This window comes from Peromyscus eremicus, chromosome 4 (genome assembly GCF_949786415.1).
Source record: "Peromyscus eremicus chromosome 4, PerEre_H2_v1, whole genome shotgun sequence".
NCBI lineage: Eukaryota > Metazoa > Chordata > Mammalia > Rodentia > Cricetidae > Peromyscus > Peromyscus eremicus.
In genome coordinates, this window is record NC_081419.1 from 62,871,465 (window position 1) to 62,888,877 (window position 17,413).

General features: G+C 36.0%; 1 protein-coding gene across 1 annotated transcript; it reads left to right on the top strand.

The window, feature by feature from the left end:
* Positions 1 to 3,902: 3,902 nt before the first annotated feature.
* On the top strand, positions 3,903 to 12,306 carry LOC131907761 (olfactory receptor 5M11-like). The gene is made up of 2 exons (XM_059258859.1): positions 3,903 to 4,493; positions 11,332 to 12,306. Exons 1-2 carry the CDS (start codon positions 3,903 to 3,905, stop codon positions 12,304 to 12,306), a joined length of 1,566 nt encoding a protein of 521 aa, XP_059114842.1.
* The last annotated feature ends 5,107 nt before the right edge of the window (positions 12,307 to 17,413 follow it).

Genomic DNA, 17,413 nt, shown 5'->3' on the forward strand with positions numbered 1-17,413 from the left:
ACTCCCTAGCTGATTCTCTCTATCCCAAACACCAGGCACATCCTCCAGTAGTCTCTTTCTCAATGCCAAGTACAGGGAGCTGCTGTGACCTTGCACCTCTTATTAAAAGCTCTTCCCCTAGCCACATGCTTTGCAACTTCTAGCACTTAGGCCAGGTCAAATGGGATGAAAGATAGCTCCTGAAACTCTCCAAACCTGGGAGAGATAGGAACTCTATTTACTGAATCGAAAGTTGTTGCTTTCCAGGGTCCCATAATGTTAAGCACAGCATCTATCTCCTCTAATGCTCCTCCCCTTCAGCATCTTTTCATGGGTTTTTATGACCTTGAGCCTAAAACTTTTTTTAATAAGGCTCTTCTGTGGGATGCTTTCTTTCAGTTTCCTTCCTGTGAGCCACTTTTTCTGCTCAATGTTTATAGCCTGCAATTTGGAAAATAATGGTCACTTATCAAGCTGTGATTCCTTTAGATATAAGAAGTAACATTTTAAGCAGATTCTCATACACTCCTATGTCAAGAACAGTCATATTCTCTACATTTGATACAATGCTAAAGGAATTTGGAGACAGATTTAAGAGGGATACTAAGGAGGATTATTTGGGGGTAAGAATTTTATTAGATGACTTTTAGTTGCATGGGCACACAGAAGGACATGATGAGAGGCTCCAGAAAGAGTTTAGGCTCCAACACCACACAGAAACAACATGTAAAAGACAAATTTAGCCTATATTGGGCCAAAGTCATAGTCTCTTTTTATAGCTCTCTGATGAAATGGAGAAATTCATAACACAATCTGAACCAGGGTAGTGGTTGAGGAACAGAAAATGTGATCAATATTCCTTTTGATATAAACTCACTTCTCCAAGTGAGAAATACGGTACATGGAAATCTGTTAACTAGGTTAATTCACAATATCTCAGTCTGTGAGGGAGTAAGGACTGCTGCAGGAATTGTGGCAGAAGCCCCAGTTTGGTTTGGATTATAAAATTACTACAGAGGGGTTGGGGATTTAGCTCAGTGGTAGAGCACTTGCCTAGCAAGTGCAAAGCCCTGGGTTTGGTCCTCAGCTCTGAAAAAAAAGTTACAACAGATACGTTAGGTCTAGATTAATGAAAAACACAAAGTAGTCCCATGATCAAGCATGTTTGTGCTTAAGGGAAGTTGCCACACAATTCTTTCCCTTGTTGTACTACGTAAGAATGCCATGGTTGTTCCTGTCCTCTGCAAAGATTTGCAGTTGGATTTTTCTGGATATCACATCATATACCTGAGAGAGTTTCATGATGTGGTCCAGGTTACAGAACAACATCTGGTAGAGGAGATTTAAAAACAAGATAATTTTGTGTTCACACATCGAATTTAACAGCCATTCTCAGGTGGATGTTCTCCTAATTATCTCAATTTTCTTAAGACTAACAGGAGGATCATATTTGTATTTACCTAGTAAGTTTTGTTGGTGTGTTTGTCACACTCAGAGAAATAGCTTAAAACTATAAATTGGTGTAGGAATAAAGACCATGGGAGCATTATTACTACAACCAATCCATCCAAACAACACCTATTAAGTATATAAACGTTGGGGTAAGTGAACAGGAGGCTTAGTTGATTATCTCCTTTCTAAATTACATAGTGAAGTAAACGAGGTCACTAATTTCATGATGAAGCATGATTTGTGAAATTTGTCCAATAAAAGATTTTAAGTATGAGGGCTGGAAAGGTGGTACAATGGGTAAGAGAACTTTCTATCAAGCCTGATGACCTGAGTTGAATCCTTAGGGTCCATGTGGTGGAAGGAGAGAATGAGATGTCCTTTGAACTTCACTTATGTTGAAACACACACACACACACACACACACACACACACACACACTCACAATAAATAAAAGTAAATAAAAAGTTTAATAAAAATGTATTTTGAGTATTAAGGTGCAATGAAGTGAAGAGAAAATTCAGTGTTAGTCGGTTGCAATAGGAGGAGAAATTTAAAATAAATTAGGGTACACCAGATCTCAACTTCTTAAATATTAGCTACAGAAGTAAGTGTAATTTTCCTTCTTTGTAAGTATTAAATATTGTTCTTTTAATTATCTTAAAAATACTATGCTGCAATTCATATATTAGATAACTACTTATTAATTCATTTGATATATGATATGCATATATATTATATACCTATCCACACACATCCACACGGCAGAATGCAAGTGCTGGGAATTACACTTGGGGCATCATGCATGATCATATATGCTTCATCAGTCTTCTACTGCTGAACTAACTCCAACTGAGTTTTGACATTAGTGCTTTGTCTTTTATAAGTATGTTGGGCAAAAATTTGTTCTTGGTTTTTCTGAGTATTTTCTTTTTTTTGCATTTCTTGTGTTTTTTTTATTACACTATTTTTTTTAACTTGATGGATATCACAAGGGCACTTACACATATGAACATTTTGTGTTTTTACCACATATACTCTACCCACAATGCTATCTTATCTTTCCTCTCTTTTCTCCCTTCACTAAAAAAAAGTTGACCCTCTATTTTCAAGCCATCATTTTAAGCTTGCAAATGTGAGAGAAAGCTTGATACAATTTTGCAGCATTTGGTGCATTTTGCCCAATATAAAACCTTTAGTTCAAATTATTTTTCTCCCAAAGACATAATTTCTTTCCTACATATGACAAAAATCATCCCTCCAATATTCTAATAGTGTATTTTGAAATGGTAGATAAATTTAACTGAATGTTAACTTTTCCAAGAAACACCTTTGCACAAATAATTTATTCAAATGCAATTGTTTTTTAAAAGTAAATAACACCACAAACTCTCTATGCTTTTGTATTATCAATGTCTCATTCTCCTATGATGCCTTTGATATTTCTTTTCCGTAATTAAACACACACACACACACACACACACACACACACACACATATTTAGAATACTCATGGTTTAATAATTAACAAGATTTAATTCCTATCCTTAAAGAGATAAAAGTGTGATATAAATATTGTAAATGTGCATTTTAAATGTGGGGTTTGGTTTAGAAATGCAGAACATAAAGAGATTGGGTTATATTCACGTATAAAGAAAGTATGTAAGAAATGTCTCACAAAATACCTTTAACCTGCTTAGTCTTGCAGAATAAGTATTCGGGTAAGAAAAAAATGCAAAGGGACAGGACAGGTATAGCAAATGATTTATTTACATATGTATGAGTTAATATATATATATATATATATATATATATATATACATACACACACACATACACACACACACACACACACACACACATATTAGCTAGTTAGAAAAAATTACCAAATGAAAACAGCATCAAGTGAAATATGGGCTTAGTAAGAATACTAAAAAATACTATAATACAACCTATTTCAGAAGGTATAATTTTTAGAAAAACATGATTTTTACTGTTATTAAAATTTTGCTTTAAAAATATTTATTTTAAAAAGTTATTTCTTTAAGTTTTGGAGATTATAATATAATTATACCATTTTCCTTTCCCTTTTTGTTCTCAATGATCCTCTCATGTATCCCTCCTTGAATTTTTCATTAGTTGCTGTTACACACATGTATGTGTATGTGCATGTGTATGTGTATGCACATGTATGTGTCTCTTCTGTGCCTGTGTGTACATCTGGGTGTGTACTCATACATACATAAGTATAACTACTTCAGTCTGTAACATGGTATTGCATGTATGATTTCAGGGCTCACCATTTGGCCCTAGATAAGCAACTGATGTGTTCTATCAAGGGTGAAGATGACTTCTCCCCTTCTCAGCATTCCATAGTTGCTAGTAGTTCTAATAACAGAGTTGAGGCCTCCAGGACTATATCATCCACTTCTGCCTTGTTTCCACAGCTTGGATCACAGAACCAGCTCTAAGGAGATGCCCCTCACAAACAGCACCAAAATTACAGAATTCATTTTACTGGGGCTCACGGACCGCCCAGAGCTGCAGCCACTCCTCTTTGTGCTGTTTCTGCTGGTTTACCTTGTCACTGTCTTAGGCAACATGGGCATGGTGGCCCTGATCAGCCTGGACTCCCGCCTTCACACGCCCATGTACTTCTTCCTCAGTAACTTGGCATTTGTGGACCTGTGCTATACATCAACTGCAACCCCACAGATGTTGACTAATTTCTTATCAGACAAGAAGACCATTTCCTTCATTGGCTGCTTCATCCAGTGCTACCTGTTCATTGCCCTTCTCCTCACCGAGTTTTACATGCTGGCAGCCATGGCCTATGACCGCTATGTGGCCATATGTAATCCTCTGTGTTACAGTGTGAAAATGTCCAGGCGGGTGTGCATTTGCTTGGCTGTATGTCCTTACGTCTATGGCTTTTCAGATGGGCTATTCCAAGCCATCTTGACCTTCAGTATGACCTTCTGTAAATCCAATGTCATCAATCACTTCTACTGTGCTGACCCACCACTCATTAAGCTGTCTTGCTCTGATACTTATATAAAAGAACATGCCATGTTAATATCAGCAAGTTTTAACCTCTCTGGTTCCCTCACAATCATTCTGGTGTCTTATGCCTTCATTATTGCTGCCATCCTAAAGATCAAATCAGCTGAAGGAAGGCGTAAGGCATTCTCTACCTGTGGTTCCCACATGATGGCTGTCACATTGTTTTATGGGACTCTCTTCTGCATGTATGTAAGACCACCCACTGACAAGACAGTTGAGGAATCCAAAATAATAGCTGTCTTCTACACCTTTGTAAGTCCAATGCTGAATCCATTGATCTATAGCCTGAGGAACAAAGATGTAAAGCAGGCATTGAAGACGGTCCTCAGGAGAAATATTATCAGGACAGCAATGATGCCTCCATTTTCCAATAAAATACAACTATAATTTTGTGACAAATGTATTTATATTTTTATGCTTAGATCATTTTTGTTGCTTTTTGTCAATTTCCTACATTTATAAAATGTACTATTATTATATCTATCTCCTATTTACACCTTCTCCCACATATTCCCCATGTCACTTTCAAGTAATCTTTCACACACACATGCACACATGCACACATGCACATGCGCTTGCGCGTGTGCGCGCACACACACACACACACACACACACACATCTTGAGTAGTAACTATTTGGAGAACATCTACATTTCCTTATTTAGTGTTGATCTTAACCATGTTATTCATGGATCAGTGATAGTCCATATATATAGTTATTTTGTCTAGACTGAGAATCACCTTGGAGTAACACTTGTTGGTCTATCAGTATAGGCATTTCCAGAGAGATTGAACTGAGGCAAGAAGACATGTCTACAAGAGGAGTAGCACCATCCAATGGCTTGACATTCTGAACTTAATGCAAAGAAACACAGAAGGAAGCATGTTCTCAATCACTCAACTTAAGTGAATGTGAACACAAAGTGACCAAGCCACCTCTTTCCTCCCTCTTTGCCTTTCCACTGTGGGGACTATATACCATCTTAAACCATGAACCCGAATAAGACCTTCTTCCCTTATGTTGCTCATGTCAGAATTTTTCCTCACACAAAAGAGCACAGCTAGTAACAAACTAGCAACATAAATATCACTGAAAGAGCTATTAAAACTTTCAATCATATTCCACCTCAGATCTATATTCAAATCTGTATTGTAGACAGATCCCAAGGAGACTGATAGGCACATCAGATTTAGGGAAGAAATAGTCTAAGTGAAAACTTCCAAGTGCTATGACAAGGGATCTGCTTGCATCCCTCTGGGACATTTGTTTACAAAAGCTAACAGGATACTCAGGCTCTTCAGTTCAGTTCCTTCCACTGATAGACCCGTACGACTTTCTGATGAAGGACACTTAAGAAACAATGGTACATCTGTACTCTCCCTCACCTGCTTACTAGTGAAAACCAGGATGTGAATCATGATGATGTTTTTCTGTTTCCTACTGATGTGCTTATATCGGGAAGGAGTCATGAAAGAAGTGTGAAACTGATGAATTATGCTGATGCTTTTGTAGATGTAAGACTGGTGATCCAGGTCTCTGCCTTTTGTAAGCCTAAGATTACAATGTTCTCCTAAGATTAAGGGCTTGCATAAGACTTTGGGTTTCATCATCTTCTGACAATAGAGAGGAGGTTGACCTGAGAGTAAAGACTGAAATCAGAAAGGAATAAATACAGAAACTGAATAATCAAAAGTTACAGCAGATATTAATTGCTTTGCATTAACCATTCCTTCTGTTCCAAACTATGATTAGGATAGTAATGTTTGTTTTATCTTTCATAAGTGCAAATAACACATGCCATGCTTATATGTAGTATGGTATTGAGAACTATACAAGCAAGGGAATACATTTCTTTGCCTAAACAAAAACATCAAAAGAATACAGTACAAATTTGTCTTCAGGAAATCCCGAAGCGTGAATGAATTAAGGCAACACAGATCAGTCTCATCAAAATATCTTACTGTTCAAATATGCTAAATGTATTTGAAAGGACACTGCCATTAAAACAAGATACCCCCACAACAGACTGCTGGCAATGGTCGAGAGACAGTCCGAACTGACCTACTCTGGTGATGGGATGGCCAAACACCCAAATTGTCGTGCTAGAAACCTCATCCAACTACTGAAGGATCTGGATGCAGAGATCCATGACTAGGCCCCAGGTGGATCTCTGGGAGTCCAATTAGCGAGAATGAGGAGGGTTTATATGAGCGAGAATTGTTGAGACCAAGGTCGGATAAAGCACAGAGACAAATAGCCAAACAAACGGAAACACATGAAATATGAACCAATGGCTGAGGGGTCACCAACTGGATCAGGCCCTCTGAGTGGGTGAGACAGTTGATTGGCCTAATCTGTTTGGGAGGCATCCAGGCAGTGGGACCGGGTCCTGTGCTCATTGCATGAGTTGGCTGTTTGAAACCTGGGGCCTATGCAGGGTCCCTTGGCTCGGCCTGGGAGGGGGGGACTGGACCTACCTGGACTGAGTCCACCAGGTTAATCTCAGTCTGTGGGGAAGGCTTTGCCCTGGAGGAGATTGGAATGGGGGGCGGGTTGGGGGGAAGGTGAGGGGGGCGGGAGGGGGGAGAACAAGGGAATCTGTGGCTGATATGTAGAACTGAATTGTATTGCAAAATAAAAATTAAAAAAAAAAACAAGATAAAAAGAATACCTTCATTTAATACTTACTCGGTTACTTATTAAATGTTGTATTGTTAACAGCTCTGTGATTTTTGTCATTATTGTTTGTTTAGAATTTGGACCCAAGGAAACAGGTAATTCTTTACAAATACATGGGAACAGTTTTCAGAATCATTGTCAAGCATGTAGTTGTATTTCAATGTCAAAATAAAAATCAAGACTCTAAGGTCTTTTGAAATCTTAGGTAACTCTGACTATACATTAAACTCATAACAGGTGTATTTAAATACAAGCTTTTTCTTTTGTCATGCAATTGAGGTTCTCTTTCTTAATTCTACTAATGACTTTTATCATTTTTTCTAGATCCCTTAACATTTGTCACTGTCACTGGTGAGTAAAATGCTTCCATTCCTTTCTCACATTTCCTGGTTTCATTCCTTTGTCCTTCCTTATTGAACATCTTTAGAGTGATTGCACGATGCTGTGGAGAGGAGACAGTCATTTCTCCTTCCTCATCACTGAGGTATGTAGAGAGCTGCGTGCAGCCATGCCTCAAAGATGGCGCTGGCTTCTGCCTTCCACCCTCCCAATGGTGAGTGCTCTCTGAGATAAACAACTCCTTATTTGGCTAAGGCTAGGATCTGGCTTGCTTCCGTGCACCTGGACCTATCCGCAGTACCCACATGGCAGACTGGGGTAGGATACCCAGAGGCTATTTAGGTTGTGGGTTGGCTCTCCCTGGGGTCAGAAGATTGTCTCAAGGTTCCTGAATAAACTGCTTGGAGAAGAGCCTGGTGTTGTGTCTTCCTTGCTGGTCGAGGCAGACGCGACAGTGGTACATATTTAATATACAGCCAGAGTTCATGTAGTTATCTATATTACATACATTTAAAAATTGTTTTATTGTGTTTTCATTGTACATGATATATTTTGGTACATAAGGGCATTTTCCTACAAATAGTTGATGTACATTGACAGTATTGCTTATCTCCCTACCAGTTACCTGTTCTTACTCTTCCTTTTAGTATTAGGCCCTTTGGTCCCCTATAAAACTTTCATGAGTACAATATATGTGTACCATCCTAGCTTTTCCTTCCTTGCTAATACACTTCATCTTAGACGAGTTTATGATAGTGAAATAGAATTTCTTCATGTACTATTTGTCCTATGATAAATCTTTTTAGCTAATGATAAATTTGTTAATATATTTTGTCTTTATGAGATAAAATCAAATGAAAATTGTTATAGCAGCATTGAACATTATTAAAGAAAGTTATTACTTCCTACTTGAAGGAATGAAATCTTCCTGTAGGTAAAGACATGACAATATCTCTTCAGTCAAGAGCTAATCCAGTTGGGAAAGTCAGTGATTGGGAAGGACTAGTGACCCTAGAAAAGTGGCTTCATCTTAAGCAATACTAAATAATTAAGAGGAAATAATTAGCCTCTTAATGAGACAATATACTTTTCCTTCCTAGAATGTCTGCCCCTAGTGAAATCCTTATAATCCTCTATGAGGTCCTGCTGTGTCTGACCCCCCTTCTGAGTTCTAACTCAGAAGAGTATACCTTTTCCTTATTCTTCTTTCATATCTTTTTGTTGTAGAGACTAGATAGAGCCTAAGTATGATTTTCTGATGCTCTAGAGTTTCTTACTCTTTCTCTAGAGATCTATTCCATACTCTACCTGCGTGTGCACCATGTGGCTGACTTACATGACAGAGTAACTAAAAAAGGCATGGCTTTTCTCCTCTTTTTATTCTCTTTCCCCAGGTAGCTGCTGGGATTTATAGTTGGCCTGCCCTAGGGTTGTTTTTTTATGTTTAATTCTCATAAAATTGCCCTCAAACTTCTATTTAAGTCTGTTATTATATGCTTGGATTAATGAAATTAAGAACCACAAGGGAAGACCCTCATTTCCCTGGTGTCATATGGCAGCTCTTGTGTAACTCCCCAGAATTTTCAGTAGCAGAATAAAGTTGACTACATGTCCTGAAAACTTACTTAAAAATAGATTTTTATGTACAGTAGTAAGTATATGTACTATGTAATTCTATTAATTGGCGACAACTTTTATTTAATATTAATGTTAGAATTATAGTAGTCTCCATTAATAAGTAATGCAGCCATTCTACTTCTATTACTCTATTTATTACATGTTTCTGAATTCCAGCCCTTACTTTGTTGTTCATAAAATATTAATTCTCTGCATCTAAGCTAACAAATTAAACTAGTGGTTCTCAACCTGTTTAATCACAGCCCCTTTGAGGGTAGGATGACCTTTCACTGTTGTCCCATATCAGATATCCTGCATATCAGATATTTACATTATGATTCATGACAGTAGCAAAACTGAAGTTATGAAGTAGCAATGAAAATAATGTTATGGTTGGGTGGCAACCACAGTATGAGGAACTCTATTAATGGGTCATAGCATTAGGAAGGTTGAGAACCACTGTGTTAAACTATTTTACTATAACTATACTCATAGTCTTGTCAAAACAGTAATAATTTTATTCAGTGCATTTTGTGATTTAACAGCATAGCTTCAGCTCTTTTGGAGGTTTGTAGAGCACACATTTCAACAGTAGAGAAATCTTAGATACACCAAAGTCCATGGATTGGGGCATAATGTTATGCCATGATTAATTTTTCAACTCATCTTCTTGCAAGAAATATTGAGTTATATAAAAATCCCATACGTATCAATTCTTGAGCAACTGAAACATCCAGCTGAAGGTTATTACAAGGTGATATAATGTCATTGCTCAAATCCCAAGGTTCTAGTGAGTAAATATCTATACCAATTACTACTGTTCCTTAATTAATTCTTTGGGGTGTGTTGAGAGATAATTTTGGAGTTATAAGATACAGGTTATAAATTGGATACAAATCATTTTCAGCAGCTTTTTTCTTGCTAGTGTCTCTGAGAGAATTTTTCCTAGGGAAGGTAGGAATAAAATTATTAAATCTTTGTTCACACTTTTGCTTTTATATCATTTTGGATATTTATCAATAAAACACTGAAATAAGTATGTGCTTAGAATTTAGATTAGTCATAAAATGTTAAAAATTTATTGGAATTATGTATTTGTAATAATCATATTGCTACACACTTAACTTTTATCATTCAATCAAGAATTAAAAATATACACTAAATAAGCATGTGAGAGAATATACTAGAATTAATCATATCAGTAGTATTTCCATAATAATTTTTTGAAAGAGTACACACACATGTACTTCTTCTTTGATGCTCACAAAATATCTTATCAAAATATCACAAAAATTAAATAGTAATTTTATTCCTATTAAAAAAAGCTACCTTAGAAATGGAAAAGTCACTTAGTCGCTCTAAGTGATTGGAAGAAAGTGTTATCTATATGCTAATTTACTTTTTCTTCATCTGGCTCATTTTTTAACATAAAACTCTATACTTACATATATTTTCCTACCAATGACATGACTTCTTTCTTCCATATGATGGGATAAAATCTCATCAAAGAGCAAAATAAATTAATCATTCTGAAATGGCTGTGAATTTAATTGAAGAGCAAGCTTTCTAAGAAATGCCATTGTACACAAAATGTTTAAATTGTAATTGTTTCTCCATTATATACAACATCACAAAAACCTTTACAATTTTTGGTGCATTGGCAATAATTCCTACTTCTTGGAAACCTTTTGCTTGTTTTTTCTCTCTCATAACCAGAGTTTAAATAAATGCTGAATACTCACAGTACAGTAAATAGCAGGAATTTCCCCTTAGCCTTGCAATACTAATATGAAAACTGGATGTGAATATATAGGTATATAAGGTGTTCTGAAAACAAGAAAATAAAGAAACTGCGTTAGATTCACATATGAGGAAAGTATGTGAGAACTGTCTCACAAAGGGACTTTAGTCTGCTTAGCATTGCAAGTTAGATATATTGGGAGGCAAAAAAGAAATTCAGAGAGATAGGACAGATGTAGCAAAGATTTACTCATAGATGTGTGGATTAGTATAGGAATATAGTTAGAAGCACAACTCAGAGGAATAAAAGCAAAGTGAAAGGGGCTTAATAGAAATATAAAGAGGATTATTGTATAATTTGCATCACATGTAACACTTTAAGAAAAACATGATTTTTAACTGTCAGTTTTTATCTCCGTGTCTGCCTTGTTTCCACAGCTTGGATCACAGAACCAGCTCTAAGGAGATGCCCCTCACAAACAGCACCAAAATTACAGAATTCATTTTACTGGGGCTCACGGACCGCCCAGAGCTGCAGCCACTCCTCTTTGTGCTGTTTCTGCTGGTTTACCTTGTCACTGTCTTAGGCAACATGGGCATGGTGGCCCTGATCAGCCTGGACTCCCGCCTTCACACACCCATGTACTTCTTCCTCAGTAACTTGGCATTTGTGGACCTGTGCTATACGTCAACTGCAACCCCACAGATGTTGACTAATTTCTTATCAGACAAGAAGACCATTTCCTTCATTGGCTGCTTCATCCAGTGCTACCTGTTCATCGCCCTTCTCCTCACTGAGTTTTACATGCTGGCAGCCATGGCCTATGACCGCTATGTGGCCATATGTAATCCTCTGCGTTACAGTGTGAAAATGTCCAGGCGGGTGTGCATTTGCTTGGCTGTATGTCCTTATGTCTATGGCTTTTCAGATGGGCTATTCCAAGCCATCTTGACCTTCAGTATGACCTTCTGTAAATCCAATGTCATCAATCACTTCTACTGTGCTGACCCACCACTCATTAAGCTGTCTTGCTCTGATACTTATATAAAAGAACATGCCATGTTAATATCAGCTGGTTTCAACCTCTCCGGTTCCCTCACAATCATCCTGGTGTCTTATGCCCTCATTATTGCTGCCATCCTAAAGATCAAATCAGCTGAAGGAAGGCGTAAGGCATTCTCTACCTGTGGTTCCCACATGATGGCTGTCACATTGTTTTATGGGACTCTCTTCTGCATGTATGTAAGACCACCCACTGACAAGACCGTTGAGGAATCCAAAATAATAGCTGTCTTCTACACCTTTGTGAGTCCAATGCTGAATCCATTGATCTATAGCCTGAGGAACAAAGATGTAAAGCAGGCATTGAAAACAGTACTCAGACAAGAAGTTATCAGGAGAGTATTAATGCCTCAATTTTTCAATAAACTGAAACTATAGATTTGAGACAAAACATTTGTATTTTGATGACTTTTTTTATATTCTCTGTGGTCATATCTTTGGTGTCCCAACTAAAAGTTAAGTGTTTTGAGATAAACCATCTGGCCTTATTTTCAGTCCTGTTTTGCAGCCTGTACTTCATGGATAAGTGATTGTCAATGTTCATAGTTAGATTAGGTTGAAATTCACCTAGGAGACACACCTTTTCCTCTGCCTGTGGAAGTACTTCTATAGAGGTTAACCTGAGGGAAAACATACATGTTGAAAACACACAGCATCATTCCCTTTACTGGGGTCATGGCTGAATAAAAATGAACATGGAAGAAGGCACAGACATGGTCATTCAACTCATGCTTTTTGAGAGTGAGCACATTGTGACCAAGTTGACTCTTTCCTGCCTTTCTACCTTCCTTCTGTGGTAACTATATACCTTCTTAAATAATGAGCCCAAATTACTTCTCTTAAGTTGCTCCTGTCAGATGTTTTCTCTCAGCAAAAGCCACAACAACTGATACAAACCAGTAACACAGATATCACTGCAGCAAATATTAAAATGGTGGATCATATTCCACCTCAGATCTGCCTGTTCAAATCCATGTTGTAGACAGATGTACAGATTGACATGCACATCAGATTTGGAGAAGGACTATTCTAAGTGAAAACTTCTAAGTGCTATGCCAAAGGGTCTGTATGCATCCCCAGTTGGCGCTTGCTGTTCACAAGAGTTACCAGGATACAGGTGCTCTCAGTTCCTTCCACTGATAGAGCCATCAGTTTTTTTTTGATGAAGGACATTTAAGGCTTACCTACTTAAAAGTTAAGATGAAGAAATGAATCATGATTGTGCTTTTCTGTGTCTTACTGATGTACTTATGTAGAGAAGGAGTCATGCAAGTAGCATGAGACTAATGGATTATGCCGATGCTTTTGTAGGTATAAGACTGTTGATCCAGGTCTCTGTCTTTTGTAAGCCTATTTCTCCTAAGATTCAGGGCTGTCAAATCACTTTGGTTTTATCTTCATCTGACAATTTAGAGGAAGCTGAGCTGAGAGTAAAGACTAAAAACAGAAAGGGGAGACACAGAAACTAGGGAAGCAGTAAGCCATAGCAGATGGTGATTCCCTTGCATTGACTGGTTCTTCAAATCCCAGTTACATTCAGGATAGAAATGTTTGCTTTACTCTTTGTAACACATGCCACTGGGGATTTTTCTGTAAACAAATAATAAAATTTCTTTGGCAGCACAAAAATCTCAAAACTTCAGGATCAGTGCTAAGAGGATGAGCTTTGGGAACAACACATACCATCTCTTGTGCTGAATGTATTGCAAGTTCTATCTCACCATTAAATAAGATCAAACTATATACTCATATATTTGCCTCCAGTTGCATACTAAGAAATTATATCATAAGATTGTTACATGTTTTGTTGTTTGTTTAGAATCACCTGGCTACTTCATTTTACAATTCATATAGCCCCATGAAAATATCTAAGGAAACAAAGAATTTGTTACAAATATTTCATAAAGTCTCCAGCTTTCAAGATAGGAATAGAGATGCAAATCAGTGTTCAAACATAATTCAGGACTATAAGCTCACAACATGATGTCTTATATCATATTGTTTATTCCATATTTGTTTGTTGCAAGGCTATGTAGTAGGTACATTTAAATGTAAGCTTCAGCTTTTGTTCTGAAGATTAGTTAGTCTCTTTTAGTGACCTTAGTATGTTCATTTATTTTATAGATTCCTTAACATTTTCATCTTTATCTGTGAGTAAAATTGTCCCTATTTCCTTAAATTTCATTAGGCTCATTTCTTATTCCTTCCTTTTTAATCTTCCTTATTCTGGAACAACAATTTTGTGAAGAGACAGATGAATGCCATCCTTGTTCCCCATTATTGGGGATACTTATTTCATACATATCTAGTGTACAGTGTTGCCTATGTCTTTGCAATTTTCATTATTTATTTCTATTGTTGACAGTATATCACATTAATAAGGGCATTGTCATGTAAGTAATTGTTGTATATTGAGTATAATCTATATCTACCCTATACTTTACTTTTTGTCACCCTTTACTCTGACCATCAGTCATCTTTAGACTAAAAATCACTATTCATCAATGTAGTATAGGTTGGAGTTCTTAGTACACACACAGATGCACACACCCACACACATACACACACACACATACACAATTTTACCTACTCCTTCCTTGCTGACACACCTCATTCTTCATGAGTTTAGGATTGTAAAACCAAATTTCTACATCGATGATTATTCTCATTTTCATTTTTAGTTAGTGAGGAATTTGTTGATATAGTTTGGTTCCTTGACAGAAAATCAAATCAGAAGGGTATATTATTTATTGATAATTATGATGTTCTGAAATCTTGCTGAAAAATTTTAGTATATTTAAGAGATGTCTATATTGTATAAATTTGCTTTCTAATAATTTTATTAAGTTTAATTATATTATTTTTATGGTCTAATAAATCATTAAAATGATAAAATTATTAGAAAGTATTTTATGTATATTGAGATTTGTAATGTGACTATTTAGCTTTTTCTTCATTGGGAGAGATTGTACAGTGCACAATTCCATCTTTGAAAGAATCAGATAAATTAAATTCCTTGAATTATTAATAATAAAAATATTATATCACTACTAATTATTCTCGACATTTTCTTGCAACAAATAATGATTCTTAATGAAAAAATCCCCTGAGCATCAGTTCATAATCACACAAAATATATAGCTCAAGATGCTTAAAAGGTGATGCAATTCCATTGCTCAAATCCCAAGGTTCTAGTGGGTATATATCTAAACCAATTACTATGTTTTCTTTAATTATTGCTTTGAGGTATGATGAAAAATACTTCAGGGATAAACACTGCCAAATACAAATAGGGCATAAATCATTTTCAGCAGTTCCTTGGTTGGACCTCTAGTGTTTCTGGGAGAATTTTTCCTGAGTTCAGGTAGGAATCAAAATCATGAGCTTTGTATTACCAATTTTTCCACTTGTTTCAGTTTTGATATTCATCATGAAGAGTCAAGTGTCAACAAAATCCTTTTGAATACCAGTCTAGGGTCTCATCTCACTGAAATAAGTGAGTACATATTTGTTACTTAGATTGGTCATTGGAAAATATTAAAATTTATTGAAATTATATGTTTGTGATAAGCATTCTAGTTGACAAATTACATTTCCATCATTAATTCAAAGAATACACAGAATAGTCACATCGAAGGAATAATTTAATCATCTCACTGATACTTTCAGAAAATATTCAAAGGGGAATTCTCTAAACAGCCACAATATACTTTCATCACAAATTAGTGAAAAATAGGCTATGAATTTGAAAGAGAGAAAGGAGAGTATATGGGAGGGTTTAGAGCATTGGTTCTCAAACTTTCTAATGTTGTAATCCTTTAATACAGTTCCTCATGCTGTGGTGACCTCAACCATAAAATCATTTTTGTTGTTACTTTATAACTATAATTTTGCTACTGTTACTAATCATAAGGTAAATATCTGTGTTTGTGGATGACCTTAGGTGTCTCCCATGAAAAGGTCATTCAACCAACAAAGAGGCCACTGCCCACAGGTTGAGAAATGCTGGTTTATAGGGAGGAAGGGGAAGGGAAAAATGAAGTAATTTATATTACAATCTCAAAAAATACAACTTACAAAAATCTAAAGAAATTAGGTTAATTTGATATTTTATTTTTTTCTAGCAAAAAGAAAAACATTATAGAACATTTAAAGATTTATCTTTAAGATATTGGAGAGAGAAAATGGGATAAGACTTAATATATCTAAAAAGTACATTAAGAATTATGAGTTTAGACTTGGTAGACTCATAACTGAAAGATAGGTATGGTGGAAATGGTAGGTCCTTTGGAAACTGCTCAGTGTCTGACACAGAACATGAATGAACTCCATATATCATGGAAAGAATAACATTCTGTCAAGGGAGATGTCACAATCTAAATGAAGTCTTAAAAGAATTTTGCTAACAACATAGAAAATTATATGTATCTCCATTGTCTAACATGACTTAGAAATTAAGGTCATTCATTGTAAGGAGGTAACATACCTTGTCTTCTTATTTGAAAAGCACAGCAGTGGAAACCAGGAGGAGAGGAAGATCCTGGAGTCCATGATGATTAGAACATTAGAACACATTAGAACAGTGTGCACTTCCAAGAAGTTCATAGGAACTACACGCCTCCACAACTATCCAGCTTATCCATTTGTAGTCTCATTTCCTACCTTACAATCTAATTTTCTCAACTATTCTTACTGACTTTTGTATATTTTTATGCTCAGCCAGGTATTTAGGTGCCCAACTACTGAATTTTAAATTCAGTAACTCCTACTTTCATATTCTCTCTCCCTTTCCTTGACTAAAATTTTCTGTATTCTCCTACTCCATACACTCAATCCAATGAGTAGATAATAGCTTTTGTGTGTAAGACTGTATGCACATACAATAGTGACTTTAACAGTCCTAGGCTACTCTGTTATCATGAAATTTGCATATTGACCTGTTCCTGAGATGGGGATATGTACATTTCAACTAGCAGGTTTTCAGATACCAATGACATCTATAGAGCTGATTTGATAGGTGTATTTATGTTTTTTATTATTGTTGTGACTTTTGTCTTTTAATTTGTACAATTGAAATTCTAGTCATTCCAATTTTCACCTATATATTCACAATGCATACTAACTTACCAAAAATGTAACTGTCTTTTCTATTTAAAAGCATAAACTATATAACTTACCAAATAAAGTGTTAGTTTTTAGATTTCCATTTAGAAAATAAATATATGTGGATATATTAAATTATTTAATTTATTTTTGATTTTTCCAATCTAGAGAGAATAATTATAGAGTCAGTGAAATTTTGCAATGGGCTATGTTTCTGTTGTATTTGTTTTCATAAAGAATATATATGTTTGAAAACTCATCACTATGCATATTGACCCATAATTACTCAAGAATTTTTAGACTGGTCAATAATGTCATAAGTAAATGGCTCTTTAGAAGAATGTCTGCTGTCTACTGCCTTGCTTTGGGATTTCTTTGTGAT

Bases quoted from the DNA above. Each gene is read 5' to 3' on its own strand.
- LOC131907761 (XM_059258859.1), top strand. From the start codon at position 3,903: ATGCCCCTCACAAACAGCACCAAAATTACAGAATTCATTTTACTGGGG. The intron at 4,494-11,331 runs GCCATGTTAATA...AGCTCTAAGGAG, and splicing joins ATACTTATATAAAAGAACAT to ATGCCCCTCACAAACAGCAC.